This window comes from Lepidothrix coronata, unplaced genomic scaffold (genome assembly GCF_001604755.1).
Source record: "Lepidothrix coronata isolate B3197 unplaced genomic scaffold, Lepidothrix_coronata-1.0 Scaffold8, whole genome shotgun sequence".
Taxonomy (NCBI): domain Eukaryota; kingdom Metazoa; phylum Chordata; class Aves; order Passeriformes; family Pipridae; genus Lepidothrix; species Lepidothrix coronata.
In genome coordinates this window covers 2640665-2664777 of record NW_016690188.1, presented here as the reverse complement: position 1 = coordinate 2664777, position 24113 = coordinate 2640665, and the positions used below count along the sequence as shown (strand labels likewise).

The 24113-nt window shown below is 43.5% G+C and overlaps 1 protein-coding gene across 2 annotated transcripts in view; it reads left to right on the top strand.

Annotated features, from left to right (window-relative positions):
* The window catches only part of MXI1 (MAX interactor 1, dimerization protein), a 57083-nt gene that overhangs the window by 19803 nt on the left and 13167 nt on the right, over nucleotides 1-24113 (top strand). For both annotated transcript variants that reach the window (XM_017803966.1, XM_017803967.1), the window contains exon 3: nucleotides 7971-8000. In XM_017803966.1, the coding sequence (XP_017659455.1) occupies nucleotides 7971-8000 (30 nt within the window). The remainder of the gene's footprint in view (nucleotides 1-7970; nucleotides 8001-24113) is intronic.

Below are 24113 nucleotides of genomic sequence, written 5' to 3'. Positions count from 1 at the left end.
ACATTGGGGTAATGTGCACACTTTTCTAATCCTGTTTTCAGGAAGCAGAATAGATGTTTTGGAGTTTGTGACTGTTTGAAAGAAGATGAGACTTAGGATCCTAAGTTTTCCAGGTAGAGTTGAAAATTGCATCCTGTGTCTTTATTCTCTTTCTGTGAACCACTGTGATCTCTCTGCCATGCAGGTGCCAGCAGCTTTGACACTGGTTCTGGTGTGCCCATGGCAGAGACCGAGTCCCTGACCATGCAGTGAGACTCATAGAGCCTGCTGGAAGTCAGCGGGACAGGGACCACATGGAGCTTTCTGCAGTGTTAGACCTTACCCTGCTTTTTAATACACTTGAATAATGGACAGCAAAAATTTTGTTAGCAGAGATATTAAGGTGTTGGCAGAGGATGGATGAAGCAAGTGCTTCATCCTATGTCAGGAACTCATTTTGCTTTGAATGATCTGTTTATGATGATTGTATAGGGAGATTGTCCTTCCCACTTGGGAGAGACCTGGGGGACAATGCATACCTGACATTAGTGTGAAGAAGTGTCTGTATTTTGCTGCCCTCATTCTGTGTCATGCTCTTCCTTGTTCATGGGGAAGCTTGGAGGTGCCATGGTGAAGCCTCCTGATATTTCTCCTCACCAGGTCATGAAACACATGGTTTTGTCAATGTATTAAAAAAAAAAGGTCAAGAATCTGTCTACAAGAAGCTCAAACTCCCTTGCATCATGAGTTACAAGACAGGACACATGCCTTGATTAAGGCAAAGAATATACTTTCTCCTGACCTGTGAGAATCTACCTGAATTTGTCCAAGTTCTAAATTGTTGTAGAGGATGTTGTCTGCTGCATGTCCAAGGGAGGAGGACTCCTGAAGTGGTTAAGATACCTCCCCAAGTGAACGCACATCAGGCTTTGTGTCTGATCTGTGTGCACAAGCCCCTTCTGATATGGCTAAGTGTGGGCTGGAAAGGGAAGGAAGTGGTTTCTGTAGGACATTTGCTCACTTGTGGCGAAGTTAGAAGGCAGAATGGAGCAGTGAATAGCACACTGGAGAACTCACTTCACTCTTGTCTGCTCTCAGCAGCCCAGTGTAGATTCAGCAAGTCCCTTTCAGCCCAGCTTGTTACAGGAGACAGTCTATTCCTCATACAGTGATTTTTATTCCAAGGTACGAAACTGGGATGTGAGCTGTGGAAGTGCTGATGATGCATAGCCACAAGAGGCACCAGCAGAAGTTGTGCTAAGAACATCTAAAGTGGCCCAGAAAACCAGGCCCTTGGGGGTCTTCATGGAGGTACTTGGAGGGACAGGAAGTTGCAACTCTGATTTCCCTGTTTCTTAGCCTCCAGTTTGGAAAGGGAGGATGTTTGACAATAAACGTGCTTGCGAACTGCCCAGCCACTGCTCTTGGTGAGCCTGTCAAAAAGCCTGTAAGGAAACCACCAGTTCTGTATTCAGAGCAGGGCTTGGCTTGAGGCCACATGTTGAACAATGAGGAGAAAACAAAATATTGAATAGCTGCTTGTTCAGCAAACCCAGTTCCTCTTGGCTGTGCAGGGCCCTGCATGAGGGCAGTTTTCCCTTAGCACTTGGGGCTGGGACCAGCCTCTGCATGTGGGGCCTCAGGTGGTACAGGAGAAGGCCCACACCAGAACAGTTGCTCCCAGCCTGCACAGTGGGGAGGGAAGCGAGCTGGGGACTTACTTACTTGCCCCAGACTGCAGCACTGAATGCAAACAACATTCTTGCTGTTATGTGTTATGTGGAAAACCCTTCTCCTGCAGAGTGCCACCTTATGCTGCTTTGTCGGGTGTTGGTCTGGTTTGGAGCAGCTCAGCTCTGGAACTGGGATAGGCTCTGGTGTTTAGCAAGGAGGAAATGTCTTCCTGCTCTTTTCTCCCTTGTACTGGAAAAGCAGAACATGCACCAGCAGAACAGCATGCTTCCCCAGCTGAGGATTTTTGCCTGATATGTCTCTTGGTTGAGTTCTATCAGTAAACCAATACTGCTTTGCTTTTGGCTCCCATTTTAGATTTTCTCTGGCACCTTGTACAGGGGTGTCTGAGAGTAGGGTTGGCCCACTTGGCTGACAGTGGGCAAGACATGAAGGCTGGTTGGGGTTTGGGTTGTTGTTGGTTGTAGGCTTTTTTCTCACTTTCCCACTTGTACTATACAATGATTATGTTACTTTTTGGGTTTTTGACCCAAGAATCAGATGGCACAAGTGTCTTTTTTAGCTGTCTCTGGGTTGCCTGAGAACAACCACCCACCAATGCTAGCCTTATCCTGGGCTTGAGGGAACCTGAGTTAAGTACCCTGCTCTGCCACAGGCTTCTTGCGTGACCTTGTGAAAATCGTTTAGGATTTTTGTGTGTTGATGTTGTCCCCCCTGCATAGAAACTGTTAAAGAAAAATTAATTTCTGAAATGTTGCAAGCAGAAATAATGATTATGAGGACCAGGTACTAAACTGAGAGGGGCTGTGTAAAGAAATTACTTTGAAGACATTTACTTTTTGAAGGGAAGTGTGCAGTGTACTTTTTAAAGTTGTTGTGACTGAGTGTTGCAGGAAACTTTCACAATACTGTGTAGAAATCCACAGGTAGGTGACTTTCTGCAGTTGTGAACCACGTGGAAGAGCTCTTCCTCCCTCTGAGCTGAAAACAGACTGTGGGGCCATTTCTCCTTTTCCAAAGATGAACAAACATGAACAGAAGCCAGTACGGCTGCATCCCCTTCTCTTTTGGAGACGGAGAATGTGAACTTTGGAAAGGGTCTGGCTTGATCCTGGAAAAATAGCTTTGATCAGATCCTTAGGAGGAATCTGATACCATGTCCATCCAAGAGCGACAGAAAAACTAGCCAGAGTTTGGGGCCAGGTTAATCTGGTGCATTGGCATTGACGTCAGTGAGAAGGGGAAACAGTCTGTTCCGTCTCCTCACTTCAGATCCTCATGGAGAGGAATTCATTCTGGACCTCAAGGTCAAACAGTGTAGGGGATCATGAGATAGTAATGGCTTAAGATAACTTTTGTCTCTGGTATTGCTTGGAAGGAAATGTTTTGTTAGATTTGATGAGGTGATGTTCTTGTTAGACTTGAGGCTGCTACTCACAAAGGGCGTAAGGAAGGCAGCAGAAGGACTCCTGCTCCGGCTGTGCCATCTTCAGCTGCATCCTGCTCCTCATGGCAGGATTGAGTACCGTAAGTTGCTGTGTTCTCAAGGCTTCCCTGCAGCTCTCTGAAGGCCAGACTCCTGGGCCTTTCAAAGGTGAGGTGGGTTCACAGTTCCCTTAGAAACTCAGCCCTTGAGCATCTCTATCTGGGCAGGAGGATTTAACTCTTGTGCAGCCATTGTTTGTCTTGCCATTAAGCTGGAAGCCTCACATGATGCTGGTGGAGCTTCTTTGTGGACTTCCCAGGCTGACTTCTGCATTTTTTTCATAGTCTCTTTATGGTGTTGGTCCACTTGAAACCATGGCAAAACACGGGTTCTTCAAGCCAGTAAGTTCTGTTTTGTGGACACAAGTGGATTTAAAGTTTAAAAAAGCTGTTGATCACCCTTCTTTTTCATTTGTTTTGTTTTGTCATTTGGCTGTTTCCAAAAGGAGCCATTTCTGAGGAAGAACTTGCATAAAAGAGAGCAGTAATACGGTTCACTGGTTCCAGAAGGGTTGGTTGTTCTTGCCTTGGGCAACGGAAGAAGGCATTTCCTGCAGGGGAATTTAGTGGCCCAGTGAATGGGTGTCAGCAGAGCCATGAGGCGGGAAAGGTCTGTAAAATGAAGAAGAATGAAGTTGTATGTGATGTGATGATGTACAAGCAGGAGAAGCAGCTGAACCTGAGTGAAGTAAGACAGAAAGCCTGGTCTGCAGGTGGATGTTCTTGTTGTTTTTCTAAACATGATTTGGGTAACTGTGCCTTAATTTACACAAGCTGGTGGAATATTGCTTTCCTGATTAAATTCTTGATAAAGCAGAGCGGGATGAGTGAATTTGGAGGAGAAGCACTGGCGCTGTGTTGGCATTAAGGACATTTATTGGAAGAGGCCCCTTGTGGCCAGCAGCACCTCCTGAGATACCAGTGTATCTGTTGTGATGGAGATGTAGGTCTTGGAGTCCTGGACTCCTCTGGAGCCAGGAGCTGGTGCCAGATCCAGGCCAGAAGGTGACCAGGTTCAAGAGGGATGACAGGATCATTGGATCTAAATGCCATCTGTGTACCACATAGGACAAGGGCTCTCGATTGCTGTGTAGTTACCTCACTGAGAAGACAAACCAAAATGCAGGTATTCTGCAAATGCATACATTGGGATATTTATCAATAATAAATAAGTAAACCAGAAAGGTCAGCTATGTTTAATGTCATGTGGCAGCTTTGTGATTTTAATTACAGTAAAAACCTCAGTGACAAATTAATTCAGTGCTCTTTAGAGCTTGTTCCTCCCTGATGCAGTTTGTTTTTTTGGCTTACCTGTGCTCGGGGAAAGTTTGGCCTCCCCTGCCATGGTAGGAGAGATTTTACTTAAATAAAGAAAATGAGATAAAGTGGGAAATTACTCGCAATGTCTCATTCACTGGGGGACTTCACTGTAGGTTAATGTTTCAGCAACACCTTGTTACTGTGTTGGATAGCAAGGTTGCAGGCAGAATCACTGTAACTGATGCAGAAAAGTTGCTGCATCTGACCTTAAATTAGAATGACTGACAATTGCTGCTTCCCGCTTTCTTCCTATTTTGTATGCCTTTTCAGGTATCTGAGGTAAATTGGAGTAAACTTGCGTTTGTCCCCTTTTAACTTTTTGTTGTTTAAAAAAAAAAAGGGGGACTGATTTGCTGTTTTTGTTGTTGTTTGCTTGGCTCCTTTATCTTAAGCTTCTAAAACTTTTTCTTGATCTTTTCCCAAGCTGTTTTCAAAATGCAGTGAACAGGATCCTTCTCCTTATACAACATTCCTTCAGTTTTTATGAGCAGTTATCAGTTTGGCTGTTTTAAATTTATTGACTGCTATAGAAACCTGAGTTCTAAATGAGAACCCCGCAGACGTTTTGTGCTTGAGCTACTTTTAAATTGCAGCTGACGTTTTAGCAGTGCCAGTACATGTGCTTGGGCTTTTGTTTCCCCCTCTGAACATGTCTGTGCCTGCATGACTCTGATTTCAACTTTGCAGGTGGGGGCAAGGTCCTGCTTGCCGTGTCTGCCTGACAGAGGAGATGTGAGTTCCTCTGGTTTGTGGTCCATGCTCGACAGTGGTGTCCTCATGTCACTGGGTGACACAGGCTGTGGCTGACTGTCAACAGCAGCAGCACACTGAACGCACAGGTTTCTCGCTGCTGTAAACCCAGAGCGTTAAAAGTAGCACTGAAATGTTCCCTGAGCTTTGGCAACAGTTCACAGCTGTGGTGTTCATCATGTACCCATCAAGAAGCTGGCGATGGCTTACAGGGATGAGGCTTTGATTTCAGTCTGGTGATACTCACCAGGTTCTCAGTTGATGATAAGACCAGCTCAGTTAAAGAGGTCCAGTTACGTTTGTTTCTGCACCTATTTAAAAGACTTTTTTTTTTTTTCTAAATGTAGTATCAGTAGAGGTTCCTGTACTTTTTTTCCATTTCACTGACAGCACTGTCCTTGTTTAATTCCAAATAAATCTTAGTAACACGTGCAGCTCAAAGACAAGGGGAGAAAACTAGTCTTTAGATCGGGACCTATAGAAAATGAAGTGAATTATGAACAGAAGAGAGAGGGGTTTTTTTCTTTATGTGTTGTACGAGCAAAGGGAAACTCACAAAAAATATAAATTAGTGAATGTTGGTAGTGGGAAGTGGTGCTGGGCTTTTTTCCTAAATCCAGATAAAACAAAAAATTACAACTTTTCCAAATGGTCCCCAGTTACACTAAGCAAAGCATAGGCAGGTAAGAGAATCCCTGTAGGATTCATTCAACATTGCTGAGATTCTTTTATTTGCATTCAGCTTCGGTGTGAAGGTGTTGGGGGGGGTGAGGTTTGTTTTTTTTCCATGCCACAGACATGGTTAAAAGTCCCAGCATACATTTCCTGACTTGGTGAAAAGCCTGTGACCTCTCTCAGTTGTCTTGTTCATCAGAAGGCAGATAGGTAATAAAGAGTCTCCTGTGTGAGAGGAGTAAGGAGAACCTGCTGTTTTAATTTTGTTCACAGCAGTGGGCCAAACTTTGTTCTTTCAGTGCTGGCCTTGATAATTGGCTCGATATAATATAGGAATTCAAGCCATTGCATATCTCTGGCCTTATAACTGCTAATATCATAGCTAGGAAGAGTGCAAAGTCTCCTGCAGGAACATACAGTAAATAAGAACAATAAGCATGTTCCAAAGTACATACAGGCAGTGACTTTAAAGGGCCTTAGCTCAGCCCTGGTGGGTTGATTTGGATCCAAGTTGCCTGGATAAATGGATTTTGCTGGTTTAGACTCTGGGGGCGGTGTGGCTTTAATTTGGGAGATTTTCTGGACTAAACACTGTGTTCATGTTTCTGATTCCTGGGAACCAGAATTAAGGCATCCACTGTTTTGGGGAGTTTCCTGAACATGAAGAGTTTGCCTATAGTGTGCCTTGCCTTTGGGGTGTCCCATATCCTGCTGCTCTGGGTAGCTTGCACAGACATACGGTAGCGTTTTGTTTTTCCTCTGGCCACCCGCAGCTCTCAGCCATGGTCAGCTAAAACTCATTTACCTTGTTTTTTGCAGACATCTACAGTTTATTTGTCATTTTCAATGAGGTTCTAACACCTGTTAGGCGCTCCTCCTTCCTTTTTTTGGAGAAGCATTTAATTATGACAGGGTTTCCCTTGGAGCACATCCTCCATTCAGTTCCCTAATTGTAGAATTCTCTGTGGGATTCTCCAGATGGGGGATAGAGGATAATCTTCTCAGAGCTCCGGAAGAAATGTGATGCCAAATTAGAGAAAATAGATCCTTTTTATTAAGCTCTTGGGCTCTTTTTACTCTTATTTTAAGGTGACCTTCTGTTAAAGAGAAATGTTGGATAAATGGCTATCCTTTTAAATAATCCTCAACAACCTTACCTGGCTTAGATTAGAAATCCTGAATGGATTTAAGCTTTTTTTGCCACTCATGCTGTCATCACAGAGCAAGGAGAATGAACTTGCCTGTTTCCCTTTTGTTTCTAGTTGGTTTTGTTTTCAAGCTGCAAGCTCTGAATCAGGGAGTGCTGGCAGCGTGCTTGGCTTGGTGGGCAGGTATAAAGACAAAGCCCCCTCCTTTGTCAAGTGGTCACAGTGCCACTTTATGGGTCACTTCACTACATACTAGGGCTGTGGCAGTGCTGTTTCCATCCCTGAGGGGTTTTCAGTCATCCTGAAAGTGCTACTCAGTGCTGCTGATATTTGCAAACATGGCCAGTGCTGGCCATCCCATTTCGTGCCCAATTCCTGGCCATATCTGGGTCTGCTAAGTTGGCTAAATCTGGCATGTGATGGCTGAAGGGATCCAGGGGCTGTCCTTACAGAGCCAGTTCTGCTGGAAGGTTCCCGTGTATTTGATGGGCACAAATTAATGCTCTGTGAGCTCCTGTGTTAGCAGATGGTACCGGTGTTTTTACAGGGTGAATGGAGAAACTAAAGCAGAAAGAAACGTAACTACAGTCCTGTAGTGAGTTGGTTGAAGAGCCAGAAGGATTCTAGAAGTGGCAGACTCTGGCCTTCTGTTCTAATCATTGCCTCTCTTTGGGATTTTTTGTGCGTTGAAGTCTCAAGGGAACATTTTCTGTAGCACCAGTAAGAGTACCAGCTTTTGCACTGGAGGGGAGGAATTTCTTGTCAGCAGGGAGGATGAGGTTATAGCTGTAGATTTTAATGTATGTAGTTGGCTGACTTTCTGCTGCAGTGTGCCACTGGAGATGTGTACAGCTTGCTGCAGTTGAACTTTGGTGCTCAGAGGTCAAAGGTGGCTAATCCAAATTTTTGTTTATCTTCCAGGTCTACGCACAACGAACTAGAAAAGAACCGGTAAGTAGCTAATGAGCCGAATTCTAAGAAATGCAAGCCTGGTGAGTGTAATGTGCTTTAACCTTATCCATGCAGGTGCCATTTGATCAGCTTTGGCAGCTGTGAATGACCACACTGCATCACGTAGTTTTAAAAGTTGGGGGGAAGACACAAAAAGATCTGAAAAAGAAGCTTTGGTTTTGGTTGTGGGTTTGTTTTTTTTTCCTCTCTCTGAAAAGGCAAGAAGTGACCCAGTTTTGTGACTAATCTGTATGCAGAGTAAATACTGTTCTTCTCCTGACACAGTGAAATCTGATTGGGGCACTTTCCATACATGAGGTTGCTACGGGATCAGGTTTCTTGGGCCCTGGGTAATACGTTTTACCATCAACCAAAGGGCAGAGCCCTGTGCTCTGCACCCTCTCCCCCCACACCCTCACTGGGCTGTGATAGTCTCTGCAACGCAGAAGAAAATGCCATTGTCCGGAGGCTCCGAGGTCTGGCTACCAGCGCTCCTGCAGAGACTCTTCTAACCTGTTTTAGAGTTGTGCCTGTTTATCCTTGAATCTGACGTTTTAGCAAACCCTGCAGTTTTGTTACTTGGCTGGCTCTGCTATATGACTCAACCCTTTTGTAACAGGAGTTAAAGTAAGATAAATACCATTGAGGCAAGGGGAGCTAGTTCACACACAGATCAGATTATCGCCTTCCATTCAGGATGCTCTAGTTAAAGTTATGTCAGGGTTTCCATTATAAACTTATCTTGGCTCTTCTGTGGGATTTTAGGGGGGCTGAGGGTGGGTGTCTGTTTTTTGTGGCTGCTGTAACAAAGGCAGTGCTCTGGCCAGCTGCTCCTATGAAGAAACCCCCAGGGTGGGAAGGAAAGCTGAGTCTAAATAGACTGATTGCCTCCTCTTCTCTCTTAGCAGCCATCATTTAACAAGGGATGGGAGGACTATGAGGATGGCCAAAGACACACAGAGGCTTTGAGCCAAGTGTGTAATTTCATTCAGACAAGATCTTCCCATGTGGCTTCAAGGGAATTGGAGCTGAATCCCTATGAATTGTGTTGCCCTCAGTTTCCCCCACATCTGCCTCCCCTGGCAGCAGCAATGCTGGGAAGCAGCCTGGCCTTTGCGTGGTGTGAGTGTTTTCTTCCAGCCTGTGCTTCTTCCTCCTGGTAGTTTTGAGTATCTACAGAGTTGCCATGGTCCTGTCTTTCTGGGTTGATGCAGGGAGGCTTTTTGTTTGGGTTATGTTGCTCCCTGTTGCTCCTATGAGTCTCAGCCTCTCCAGTCCCGGGTTGAGCTGTGTTGAGGAGTGTTGGCTCCTGTGTTTTCCAGTGCACTATCTGGTTATATTTACCACTGAGGGAAAGAAAATGCAGTCTTTGGGTCTGACCCAGAATTGAAGGTGCTTTTTTCTCCATGACAACAGTAAACCGTCACTAATCTTCAATGTGCTTATTTGCATATCTAATTGTTATTGCAAATGCTGCTTACACTCAGAACAGCTTTAGAGCAGAACTGTCTCCATCTTTCCCTGTGCCAGCCTGGTCCTTTTACACTGGCCAAGTTTGCATGGATATGTGATCATCCATTTGTAGCCTCAGGCCTGTGGGGCAGCCAGCGAAGCTTCAGACTCTCTGTGGGTGAGATCTTAGCAACCATACTTACTGTCCAGCTAAGGACTGGCATGTATTGATGGGGTTGGGATATGGCTGCTACCAGCTATCCATGTGAGTTTCTACCTTGTTTCCCTGTCTTTAACTGAGGACAGTAATGCTACCTGAGGTGGGGATATCATGAGGATTTACTGTTGACCAGCACATCATTACAAGTGTTACTAGTGAGAGGAGTGTTATTACCTGTGCTTCCCCTTATGCCACCTTTTTCTGAATGCTGACAAGATGCTTGCTGCAGAATTTGTTCTCCCATTCTTGGTTGGTGTAATAGCTCTTTCTTCTCTCTTTTTGTCTGATTTATGCTCCCTAGTCCCCACCTGCTCCCGGCTGAAGATTTCTAACCATCAGCCTTCTTAGCAAGGTCTTTTCTTCCAGTCCCTCCCATTCTGAGGCACTGTATTCCAGGTCTGTGTCTCAGACGTGGTTTTACAAGCCTTTGGTTTTCATCCTTCTGGGAAGGGCACACATTTGATCACGTTGGGTGGTCTGTACAGGCAGACTCCTGTATCTGGGAACTTTGTTCAGGAGTCCATTGTTCCTGGTTTGGGATTATCTGTCCCTTAATGCAGATGCTATGGCTTCATCAGCTACTCACATCTGCAAACCCAGCTAGACTCTGCAGTGCCTTTGCTGTGTTTGCAGTGTTCATTACCAATGATTTGGACAGCAAGTTTCATACTGGAAGCATTTATTTTCAAACTCCACAGCAGTGTTTTCTGAGTGAGGGGGATTACTTCCTGGTTAGATTTTCATCATGTTTGATTTGCTGTGTTGTTAAGTTTGTCAGTGTCTCCAGAATTAACTGTTGCAAATATAAAAGCCCTGATACTAATGGCTTTGTGGCTGACAGGTGCTCATTTTCCTTATTATTTGAGATTATTCCTTTTGAATCTCACTGTTATCTCCATTATTGACACACACTATAATTTTCAAAATTGTCCACTATTAGGTCTCTGACTCTGGTTTTTCCCTTCTTGTCTGTGAACAGCAGCCTTCTTATGTTCAGTTAAATTTTGGTTTAACCCATTCAATGATTACAGAGAATTTCTTTCGAGCAAGAGAATAGTAGAAAAACAAAATGCTCTCCTCCTCCCTTTTGAATATGTGATTTAACTTGGACTCAGTATTGCGGATCTGATGATGTTTTAATGTGTCAGGATTAAGAATCTTGAACTCCTTTAATGTCAAAAAATAACTAGAATTGTGTTTTTAAAAATTAAAGCAGTGTTTTAAGTGCCACTCCTTTTCTTAGTCTTGAAATATTTCATGAACACTCCAGTGGTTCTGCTAAGGAGCTGTTTGATTTGGTACCAAATATTAGCTGATAATATTTAAATGACTTTTCTTCTTGCTTTCATTCGTTGTTTTTATCTGAAAAGATTGCAGTGACATTTATATAAGGGGCTTTGTTTGTTATAAGAGATTAAAGTTAATTTATAGTTATTATCTGTCATTAATCCTCACATTGGAAAATTATTTGTGCTTTTTATTTAATGGGTATGTGTTTCAGTTTATCTGTGCCCAGGATGAGTCATAGCTTGCATTTAAATAAGAAACCAGTATTCTGCTTCTCATCTGCTGCAAGACGTAACTAAAATGATACTTTTTAGCCCTTTAACACGCCTACCAAAAAACTGATGCGTAAGCAACACCCCGTCATTTTCTAAAAGAAAACATGGTCAAGCATGTGACTGAAAGATGCACTTTGCTGGTGTAATATTTTGTCAAAAAGGATAACAAATAAAATTCAGGCTAAAGCTCAATGTTGCATGTTATACAGATAGCAGTATAGCTCTTGTCTGTGGACATTTTACACATGCCAGTGTTGGGAGGATGTGGTCAGTGTGGTAGTAAGGGAAGGCACACAGCACTGAGGTGACTTCCTGCTGCTCTGTGAAGTGGCAGTTCTGGTAAACCAACATGGTGGTGGTGTCTGTTAGAAAAGTTACATCTCCTGATAGAACAAGAAAGATGTTTGAAAAGCTATTGATCAGATTAAAAAAATAAACAAACAAAAAAAATATAAGTTTTTCTGTATATCCTACATTGCTCTATTTGGTTTTGCTGATGATTTTGTTGTAATACACCAGAAGGAAGGAAAACAAAGCTGAGTTAATTGGGTAAAGGATGAGTTATGAGGGCGTATTTTTCTTATGGTAAAAAGAATTCAATTCAGACGAAAGATAGATCCAAGGAGGGAAAGAGACTTTGGGAGGATCACTGAAATTAGAATTTTCTGAAGATCTTGCAGAATTTGTAGCTTTGCAAAAGTGCATTTAAAAAGAAAAAGGACAAGGTCTAAAGGAGACAAACTTCAAGTTGCTGAAAGTTGTTTGTAGCATAAAAGCAGAGTGAAATGGTGTAAGATCCTTTCTCTCTGATATCTTTCGAGATGGTCAGAAACAAAGTGAAGAACACAAACGCAGCAATGATTGTGTATACTGTATTTTTAACCTTTCTGACTCTTACTGGAATCCCCCATCTTCAGTGGTTCCCACCCATTCTTTCTGTAACGTGAGAGACTGTTTAGGGCACAGTGGTTCTCCAGAGCGGTTTCTCACTCAGAGCTGACTGTTATGCTGGGGATGTGTATTTAAGGTACTAGATAAGATAAAGGAAAAACCCTACTGATGTAGAGGAGAAAACCATGACGTGGGTCAGCTTGCACTGAAATGTGGGGCCTTCTGGGACTCTGCAGCATTTGCACAGTTTGGTTCTGTTTCTTCAGAACAAGGGCTTTGACTGTGTCTAGTAGCAAAATGCAAGAGAAGGAGGAGGGAAAAGCATTTTAGCATAGGGCTTTTAAATAGTGCAGACATGCTGTCTAGGCTGGGAAAGATAGAGGGAAGGGAAATGAAAGTACAGGGAATCCTTGCTACTCTGAATAGACAAGGGTGATTGTGCTTGTGTAGTGCTATATATACTTGCCAAGGCAATCTGATCAGTGTTTGTCTTGAACCAACTAATCAATGTGGTGTTGAGTTCAGTGCTATTTATCAGGAAAGCTGGAACAAGAGACTAATCCAGTAAATTTCATTTGTTCTCTGGAGTGGGCTTTGTTTTCACGCTAAGTTCATGTAGCAAACCTTGACAGTACATATTGTTTTCCTCATTAATAACACTTGGAACCTGTGATGTTCCCTGCAGCAGTCAAACCGTGTCCAACACAGCTGAGCATGCATCTATCTTTGACACATCCAAAGGTCACGGCATGCACTGATCCTACTTACTCCTTGTGGGAACTGTAGCTAAAGCCTCCTGTCTCCATGGCCAGTGTGGAACAAGAGCTGGAGGTAGCTGGCTGTCTTCAGCTCTGTTGTTTGGATGACAGATGCCTCTGTTTTCAGCTGGGACTAACAGTTTTCAGCAGACCTGCAGCATGTTCCTCTAGTTTGGGAGATCTGAATAACTTATTATACTGCTGTGCCTGTTTTTGCTTAACCTGGAGAGGGGGAAGCCAGTGGTTTTTGGAGTAAGGCTGCCAGAGAGCTGCTCTTTCTGGATACATTCAGGCTCAGCTGTTGTCATTTAGTGTCAATCTGCCTTTTGCTGCTGTTTCTTTTGCTTTGCTCTGTCAGGTGCTGTAACACTGGGATCAATCTCTGGCTGACCACCACACTTGCTCATGTGAAGTGCCTCCTTGGGCAGAAGCAGTGTTTTGATTTCACTTACAATTGAAAGCCTGCAAAAGCTTTGTTTCACATTGGCTGGACTGCTGAACATTTTGAACTCTGAGTTAAGCTGCTGAAAAGGGACAGTTAGTCTCCATGCTGAGATTTGAAGGAAACAAAGTGATCCACATTTTGTTGGAAGTCCTGTAGTACTGCTCATATAGGAATTTTTAGATTTTTATTCAAAGTGATGCAGTGAAGAGTGTATGTATGCCTGCCTTCCTTTCTGCTCCCAGGTCTCTGTACCTCCCTTAGGAATGCAATAGCTGTTGAAGACAGAAGAGGAAAAAGAACAATACTACTATTTTGGATAAACTGTCACAAAGAAAAATGTTTTTGTTTCAACAACGTTGCACAATAAAATCACTGTTATAAGCCAGTTTTCAGAAACAGATATTTGTCACAAAGCCCTTCTCAACTAAGATGTGTTTTAGGGACACTTTCTGATGTATTTTTCTCCCATGATGTGGAAAGAACTGCCGGTGCAATCTGCTTGGCCTTGTCATAGTGGTCTGATGCTGAGAATCCTTTCATCATCTTGCCTTCCTGAAGGGACACTTGAGAGGAAGCCCCCATATTAGAAAGAAACATGCTCTGCAGTCAGGTCTCTGCACCAAATCGGAGGTTACCACTCTGGTTTGGAGTGCATCATTGCCAGCCTTGCTTCCTGAATCTCTCCCCAAACTTGCATCCTCAAATTTCTACTTGGGTGCATTGCCACAGTTTTCTTTCAGGCTGAACCCTCTCCAGTTCTGTATGTTTATGGCTATCCTCAAAAAACTACAAAGACTGGGCAAATGCCCTCTGTAATCAGTGAGCTTGGACCCAGGAAGAATCTGGCCGCAGTAGGAAGTGAGGCATTCAGCTTTCCTGGCTCCATTTTCAGTCATGTCAGAGCTCTGTACTTACCATTTCTCTCCAAATGCATCTCTGGAGACTTGGCAGGCTTTTTTTTGGGTCTTTATATTTTTTTCATGGGGTGCTGTTTGAAGTGCTGAGGGCCAGAAATCTTGATGCAACAACTTTTCTTGTTCAAGTGACTAATGTTGCTCATGGGCCTGAAAGCATTTCTAGCTAAAAGCCATTTGGGGAAAATCTCTGCCCTAGAGAAGATGAGGTCAGAGGAATATAATTTTGAGACAGATTACCTGTAACCACAAGTTTCAGGACTTTGTACTCTTGGGGCAGAGTTGTGTGTTGGAGTTGTGTGTGCTGATGTACATCTTTACCTGGTACATGTACTGAGGGTACTATAGCAATATAGGCCATGCAGACTTGTGATAACCAAAGGAAGGGGAATAGAAAATGTAGGCAAGAAACTCTCTTTCTGCTTTCCGTAAGTGGTCTGTTTTTACCAAAATATCACAACTTTGAGAACCTCCAACCTTATGATATTCCAAAGAGGATGGGAAGAGTGAGACACCCCCATTTAACAGGTGAGGCACAGAAACACACATGGATCCAGTGCTTGGAGATGTGGATCAATGAAACAAAGGAGCAGGGACAAGTTTGCATCATTGATCCATATCTCCAGCCAGTTGCTTGCCTTTCTCTCCTTCACACAAGTTTTCCCTGTCCTTTAAAACTTCATGCTTACTCCTTGTGTCTCCCTCAGTGTCCTGCTGTCCTGTCAGTGTTGCCCAGGGCCAGGAGGTGCTGCATAACACCTTCTCCCATGAGGAAAGAGAAGAAGGACACAAAGTGAATGCACCTTTGCTGCTAATGGGTGGCACCAATATGGTCTAACTCCTTGCTTTGGGTGCTGTGGTGGTAAATGCAAGTGTCTTATCAGCTGTTCATACCCTTGTCTGGGAAAGGAGAGTGAGGATCATCTCGCAGTTGCTGTGGTTGTTGCCTGGCTGCAAGTGGTGCTGGTCACCCCGAGCAGTTTGCATAGCTGTGGGCAAACAGACCAGGCAGCTTTCCTCCCAGACAGTGCATGAGAAAAACCATATAACAATAAAATAGGCAATGTGCAACCAAGAGTCAGGAATTCTCCCATGAAACCATCCAATAACGTGGAATGGGCTAACTCAGGGCCATGGCAGAATATAGCAGTAGTTGGTGTCATCTACCCACCACCCTTCTGTGTGCCTTGGGAGTTCGAATTTATGTAGAAATACAGATCTTCTCTGCCTAGTTCTCTTTCTGGTTGCTTCTTATGATGCCTGTGCAAAATTGGAGTATCTCCTTTTTCAGAAGTGGCACTTGAGTCTGTCAGATGCAGGCAGAATCTCATAGAGAGGTTTTGGATTTGTCTGAGTCTGGAGAAACACAGAGGAATCCCCGGATTCCAGAGCAATGGAATGAGTCAGGTTTTCTGCCCGATGCTCCATTAAGAAAACCTTAGGGCTGTCTTTTGAAGGTATACTTTATGGGTACACTGCTGCCTGAGCATCACTTCCTATTAGCCATGTAATAAGATTTTCTGTCCCTCTTGCCTGTTAATTATTTACCTTTGAGAGTGCATTCATAAAGCAACATGACTTATTTAGGGAAAAATGAAAAGCTTTTGCAAAGGATGGATGCTTTTTGCTCTTTTTTTTTTGCCTGGGAGTTGAAGTTATAAGACTCAGGATGAAGAAGGGATTGGCGTGAATGGGAGATTTTGTAAATGAGCATGTTCAGCTCACAAAAGGTGAGTCAGGAAAGGGGATGTAGCAGTTACAGAGTGATCTTGTAACTGCCTGTTCAAGGGTTTCTGCGCAGGAGGAGGGGCTGAGGGAAAGAAGGAGGCATAACAGAAATTGGTGCAAAAAAGTTTATGCTCTGTAATCTTCCAGTGGAAACAGGACATGAGTTTGAAATGCAGCGTTACTTTCACAGAAATAGACTCTGAATGGTATCAGTGGGTTCATGCATGGTCCAGGCTGATAACAGTTCCTTTGGTAAGGGTGTGGTTTTTATCACAGTAGGTTGTAAACAGCTGCACAAAATTTAGTCATGCTTGCAAAGTCAAGTGCAGGCTGCTGTCTCTGAGTTGTCTGGTTGCTGAGCCAGTGTGGAATATCTAAAAGCATCTGAATCATTTAGAAGCACAGCTCTTAATGACTCTCAAATACTTGCTCCTTCACTTGGGCAATTGTTGCTCCTCTCTAGCTGTCGCTACAGCTCTGTATGCCTAGTCATCTGGGGAGCAGTGCCAAGGGTTCCTTACTGGCCAGGACATCAAATAATACAACAACAAAAGGAGGGCATTTGATAGACACTGCTCTTCTTGTGAGTAAGTGAGTGTATTTGTAGAAAAAGGGCAAGGACCCTTGAAGGTGAAGGCTGGCAAAGCCACACAACCATCAGAGGAGATATGTGGAAAGGAAAAGGAAGCTAATCCAGACCTGATTTTGCTGCTTATTTGTGTACGGTTAAATCTCCCTGTGACCAGTCTAGGAGAGAAAAGGAATAGAACAGGAAGGGTCAGAGGTGTGATCAGCCCTGAGGAGCTCACCATGGCTGTCCCTAGTCTTGAAGAAGAGCCTGGTCAGCTGAGAACAGGCAACTGCCAGCATTTCTGTGTATGACCACAGTGTGTTCCTCTGCTTTTCCCTCTCAGAACTGGACTGTGCAGGATAGATTGCTCCAGCTCTTCCTGGAAGTTCTGGAGGATGTGTCCTTTACATTTTTCTCTCAGGAGGGACTTCACAGTGCTGCTTAAAGACACAACCTGTTGAACATTTGGGGTAATTTATTGTAATTCTACATGGCCAAAGCCCAGCCCTTAGATGAGAATTGTTCTGCTCTTTCTGGAAACTCAGTGAAATTGTTCAAATGAGTTATTCTAAAAGAAGGAGCAGTGTAGCAGGTTTACTGTAGAAATCTGAGGCTAAAAAAGGCGATGCTTTGTATCTCCCATGTCTTTTATTTCCACCTATTTGGCCTTGTTCCCCAGGGTGGGTTAAGTTGTGGGTTGCCCAGTCAGATTTTGCCCAGCTGTATGGGAATCTTCCATACAGTTTGGAAAATACCATCCATCAGCTACACTCTGGTAACGTCAAGAGGCCAAATGTGGGGTGAGTACACGCATTTGCACAGATGCACAGTTACGTGCGAGCGCACACAAAGAGCTTGCAGTTGAAATCTACGTGCCCGTCTCTTTTTAACAGGGGAAGACAGCCCCAGCTGTGTATACAGCTTGGTGTTTCCCTTTGATCTCCGTTTCCAGTGTTTCTCATAAGAGTGGATCCTGGTGCTCCTCGGAGCTGCCTGCTCTTTTTTTCCAAGTTTGCAGCTGCATAGCTGCACACAGAGAGGCTTGCTGGGTTGTAACTGGTTTCAGCAGTTTGGGGTGGGGGTTCCTCTTCCCTGCAGCTCCTCGTGTTGTTTGCTTTGCTCCTGTCCTTTCCTTGCCAACAGGCACGGCAGGGAACTGCCTCACTCTGCTAATGGAAACAGTGCCTTGCAGATGCCTCAAGATCCTCCCTTTCCCTTTGCCCACCTGCTCTCACAGGCGTGGCATTACTGCCCTTTGCCAGCTGCAACTGCCACTCTGGAGCAGATCTGCTCTGTCACCCAGGTTGAAGCTCAGAGAAGCAAAATTCCCCTTCACTTTCCAGAGACTCGGCACACAGCCCCTGCAGCTGGCTTGGGCCCTGTGCCCAAAGGAGGGCAAGAAACTCTGTTCTTCAGACTTCTATGGTCTCTGAAGTTTTCTGAAGCTGTCAGAAATGGGGCTGGGAGGGGATGGCCGCACTCATTTGGTCTGTCCCCTCACCCCATGGCAGGATAAGCTCTAAAGCTTTCCTGGCAGATGCCGATCTCGCATGGCCTTAAAAGCATTTGACAGCAGGATTGCCCAGGGAAGCAGTGCAACCTGTTGCTCTAATTAACTGTATTTAAAGCTAAAAATTTTTTTCTAATGTCTGCCTAGGAAGAAAATTATTTCAGTATTGTTTTAGGGAACAACAAAAGCTGTCCAAAGTTGAGTACCTCTGTGAGTGTATAGGGAGGAGTCCCAAATGCTGAATATAGTAGTCAACTTTCATAGCAAGAATCACTCTGTTAGACCCTAGAAGTACTCTGAGGAATTCTGGCTGAGACAGGCAAAATGGGGGGAACAGAAAACATTCATCTTTCCTTTTCCCAATGCATGTGTTTGCCACTTCACCTAACCCGAAGAGCAACGTTGATGCCAAAAGAAGTGGGAAACCGGATGGGAACACTTTGTCTCTGGTGGATATTCTACGTAATATGACCCTCTTAGGAAATGCGCAGAGTCTGTTCTCTGTGGTGTGACCTCTTTTAAACTTTTCTTGGCTTGGAAAAGCAGCTTACAGGCTTGGTGTTCACTGGAAAAAGCACATATGGAGATGCATTTCAGGGAAGGGATTGCAAACGGGGAGAAGAAGAGGAATCTTATATCTAGTGTCAAATACTTGAGGAAAACGTGTGAAGGCCCTCTGGAGTCATAAGTGTCTCTTGGAGTTTCTTTGGGCTGTGTTTTTTTTCTTAGTGATGGCTGAGAAAAATGCATAAGGTGGGAAAGAGCAGAGTGGTAAGGGGGTTGTACTGTGGGTTGGGCACTTTGTAAGTGGTTAGCAGTAGACAGTGGTTAGCAGTAGTCAGAATGGAAAACTGTGGTATGTAGGGGACTTCCATAAGCCCTCCAGGTTGACTCTCAGGTCTGTGCAGACAGTGCTGCCTCCAGGGAAAGCAAATTGCTTGAGTTTCTTAAAGGCTTTTTTTATTTTTTTGTTTTAAAGGAGCTTTTTAAAAAAAATTGTTCTGTTATTTGAAGTGAAAAATATGATTAATCTTGCCAGCTCGTGGAGTCTCCCCTGCAATCCTGGTGATATTCTGTGACTCTTGAATCCCGGCACCTAGGGTTAAGTGTTTTTTATCCCCCATATAAGACCAGTGTATGAGCCAGTGTAACCTGTGTATTTAAAAAACAGAAAGAAAAGGAAGCACCCTATGTCGGTGTTTGTTTACTTTTGTAAATTATGTGATGCCTGAGCTACTGTGGTGCATTTTTTTTTATGGGGCCTAAACCATAATCTTTTGGCCACATGGGATTCACAGTAGGACATCAGAAACTAAAGGTTTTAAAGAAACAAAAAGTTTTACGACTGCTCGATTGCAGAGTCAAAAAGCCTTCCTCTTGTCTTCCTGATTCTGACTAAACTCCTTTGAAATTCCATCTTGAGAATTTCTTGGGACAGAGGTCAGAGAAGACCTCAGATAGCTTTTGCAGCATATATGGTGAGGGGGGTTCAGTGAGGAGTTATTGATCCCTTTTGAGTAATGTGGCCATCTTGTACTCTGGGCCTTATTAACTACCAGGGAAAGCTGAATGAGTTGGCCTCCCAAGGAGTCCTCCTCTCTCGGCACTTCACATACCAGTGTCACTGCTGAGCTCCATGAGCTCCTGAAAACAAAGAGTAGGTTTAGCTGTGCTGTACTCCATGAAGGAATTAGGATTAGCTCCATTTTGTGGATGAGTGGTATGTGCTTCAGTTCCTTGAGGGATTTACCTGGGGTCGTGCAAGCTGTCTGCGGACAAGTCTCCCGACTCTCACTTAAAGGTCTTGCCTGCTGCATAACCCTTTCCTGCCGGTGAAGGGAGTCAAAATGTCGTCTCCAGTTAGTTGCTGCTTCACCCTTCCTGAAAGTGCATGCAAACCTGCTAGCTCAGCACTAGGAAAGTCAGGAAGCCTGTGCTCTAGTTTGCTGTTTGGCTCTCCTGATGAGGAAACCCACCACATCTTCTCCCTAGGTGGATAATTTCTGGAGAAAATTACCTTTTTTGTTGTTTTTTTCTTTTTTTTTTTTATTTATTATTATTCCTAACACCAGTGATTTTTGAAACCAACAAGGAGCGCTCCCAGGATGGGATACTACACAGGAAGTACCTGACCGTGAAGCAGTAGTTAATCTTGCCTACATTCATGAGGCCCTGAGAATGACATAAGCACTACAAAAAAGCAAGGAAGGAGGATGTGATTATAAAGCAGTGCCTCTGCAGGTACTTCTGTAAGTACATGTGGTTATTTTCTTAATACTGTTCTGATAGCTGAGCAAATGGAAGGCAGTTTCTACCAAACCAGAGGCTAGGCATTCCAGTTTCTCTCTCTTTTTCATTTTCTTTGTCTTTTTAAATTATTTTTCTTTCCAAAGAAAGCCATAAACCTGTCAGTGTCTGGTTTGTTCTCAGGTGGGATCCCAGCCCTTTTTCTGCTGGGCGAATACATCAGGGTCAGCAGGGTAAGGCAGTTAATCCTCCCACAATTGTTAGTTTACTCAACTACAGCTGTTCTTGCTTTGGGAGAATTAAATTTGTATCCATTTGTGACATTGAAGACCCAGATAGGGGTCATAATGGTCTTCCCCAGTTGATCAAGAGTTCACTAGGTAGAATGTCCTGTGCTAATATATAAGGACTTTTTGAGCCCTACTGGAAGCACTGGGAGCCTTGTAGTGGAGCTGAAAAAAATTGAGCAGTTCTCATGTGTTACAGATACATTTTGTCTTGCTTGCTGCAGAAGGAAATTGTTTCCAAGTGGCCAGCTTCATGCTTTTTCCTTGCGTGAGGTTTGAGCAGTCTTGCGTTTCTTGGCCTTCACACATGCCCAGAGGAGAGAAAGAAAATGTGAGGAAGGTGTCAAGGGTTGTTCAAGGGAAAGGGCAAGGCAGGGGGTTCGTGTTGTTTTCTTCCCCTGATTTTGACACTGTTTTAATTTTCTAGGTGATAAACTCTGCTCCTCTTTGGAAGAACTGTATTGAGAGTGAGTTCGTTATTAGCACATCACAACAGCTAAGCAGAGGCAAGGTGTGTTTTCACACTCTCTAGTGCCTCCTTTCCAAAACTCTTCTTTCCTGGTACCTCTGTATGACTGAGATCAGGACATGACTCACCTGCTGTCAGTGTGCTGGGAGCTGTGCTTCTCTGTTCAGGTTCCCCTGCTGAGTAACATCGAGTTTTAACATTTGAGTTAAAACCATTTGTCATTTAATGCTAGCTAACTCCTAGACTTTTGAAATACAGTATTTGTGTGCAAAAATCCATATCCAGTAGGAAAAATAGTGCTAGTTTCTCTTTAAGTTCTCCTTCCTAGTGCTTTTTTTCTGATCATACATCTGATAGTGACCTTGGCTGGTAATTCATTTTCCCTGGAAAGTTTGAGGTTAAATTTGAAATAATTTTACAAGGTGAAATTACATGCACTGCTTCCTCTGTTCCAGATGCATGCCCTCTATACCTGAAAGGTACAGTAGGTATTTGATGACTCCTTAAATATTTCTGACAGTGTGAAGAGATATTAGATGAAGAGCACATGCTTTCCTTCTGCCATAAAAGATTTTGTGTAAACAAGTATGCCAAATGGTCACATTCTAAGAATATATTTTCATTAGGAATTTTCTTCGTTGAGGTGAGGCAACTGGAATATAGCTTCAAAAAATAGATGTATGGGACGGAAAAATTCTGTCTATCTTAATGAATAGTAAAAATACCTTTTAGTAGCAATAGCTTATATGTGTCATTTAAAAAATTAATTAATGACAAAATTAATGTTATTAATTACTCATTAATTAATTAATGACAAAGTTAATGACAAAAATAACTTTTAGTACCAGGTCAGAATCTGTTCTTAATATTGGCAAATTTCCCACTCATTATTTTGAAAACAGGAAATATGTTTTCACAAATAACAACAAGTTAGTAGCATCCTTTAGTCTTTCACTGATGTACAAATGTCTACCATATAAAGCAAATGCTTGCTTCTTTCAGCTGGTTAATGGAGGAACCAATTGAAAACCTGACTATATTCAGCAGGCACCAAAGTCCAAGGTCTCTTTCAGCAGTATTTTGAAGAGGCTTTGAGGTACTGTCAGTGCTTTTGTCACTGTGACACCCTGTGGGCCATGGGTAGCTTTTCTGCTGTAGGCAGGAGACCAGTCCATGGGTACTCTCCAGCTGCCTGTTGGGAAGCTGTGTGCTGCCTTAGGTTCTGCCAGTCTCAGTGCAGGCCTGTGGCCTTCAAGGGTCTCTGCAGATCCATGCTAATTTCTATTTCATGGTGTGCACCATCTTTGATTTCTTCTGGAGAGGCTGGAAAGACTTGATGGTAGTAGATCTGGAGAGCTCTTCCCATTGCCTGGCAGTTTTAGAGGCCATTATGGATTATCGAGTGAGAGCATCCCTGCTTCTCAGTGTCTGACTGCAGAAGCCTTGCAGGAGCCCGAAATACCTCCTCATTTCAAAGACATGGTGCTTAGCCAGGAAACCTCTGAACAGAATAATCAAAAGTAGCTGGCGAGTTTGGAAAATCTTGGCTATCTTTGCCGGTGACCTAATTCTAGCAGTAAAGCTGAAAATCCATGGGTCGCAGCAAAACAGGTTACTGCCTCCTCTGCAACCAGGCAGGTTTCTGATGAATGGCACAGCTGCTTTGCAGGCATGTTGGCAGCATGGAGGAGAACGCTGCACTGACTTGGAGGCTGCGAGCACATTGTGTATCCCTAGAAGGATAATTACAATGGTATTAGTGAGAACAAGGGCACAGGACACTGTTGGCTATTTAAAGAGCAGGTCTATTTTTAATCACCTTTTAACAAAGATGGAGTTTTTATTAGATAGGGCTTTATAATTAACCAGCCTGGGTTGCATGTTGATGTTTACATCTTACTTTGCATGCTCCCTGATAGTCAAATGCAGGATTGTAACCGTATCTTACTGCCAAGGGCAGGAAACTGCAATACCTCTGTGGTCAGCAGTGACTGCAATTGAAAAGTTGGTGGCAAATGATCTTGTGCAAGAGTTGCCTGGATGTAACCAGACCGGCAGCAGCTGGGCTGTGTTTTTAACTCAGAAGGAGAATGTGATGTAGAGCATTTGTGGCCTGTGATGCCTGTAAGTTTTAGCGTGTTGTTGTAAGCCCAGCTCAGCCTAAAAGGGGTCTAGGTGGTAACATCGCGTTTTGTGCTACAGTAAAGTACAGTTCATTATATTCACCAGGGATTGAAATACTTTGTTACTAGTGGCCAAGATCAATAATAGTAGATCCTCAATATATAAATTTAGGGGGGAATCTGCTCCAGAGCATCTGTTGTTATTTGACATCTCTTAACAACTGCCCAAATTGCTTTCAAAGAACAGCATAGAGGAGCTGGGAGGAGAGAGGAGAAACTGATGAACAGGCCCAGAGGTCGGTGCTAGATCTGTATGAAAATGAAGGGGTGAGAGAAAATGCCAGGCATTGATTGACTCCATTCCTCTGCTGGGCAGATGGCCACCTATGGTGCTCTCATCACCTTTTCATTGTGAAGCCCAGGCTGGTTTTGATCTTTTTCTGCCGAGTAGAAGCAGCCTGTCTCATTGGTGCCTCTGAAGATCAAAGGGGTTACAAAAGGATGAACAGTCATATTATTGAACAGCTGTGAGTTCATTCTGCAGGAGGCACCTTCCAAAATGGTATAATTTTTATTACTGTGAGCATCAGTATTCAAAATTATTTGCCATTCCTTTAAGCATCCTAGTTTTGGAAGTCATGGGATTACAGTTGTCTCTTCTTTTTCTTTTTTTTTTTTTTTTATTATTCATTTAAATGAAGCTTCCATCTTCTAGCTCTCTAGTTCAAAGAGGAAAACATCAAGATGTGCAACAAATAGGACCCAAAGGCCCAGAACTTATTATGTGAATAAAATTAGCCCCAGATATATCACTTCAGAATCACAGTATTGCTTTAGTGTAAATGTTTGGGATCTGCTTGATTTAATGCAGTTACAAGATCCCGTTTCAATTTCTGTGCATTGGCAACTGTATTCTTGTTCCAATGAGTTTCCAAT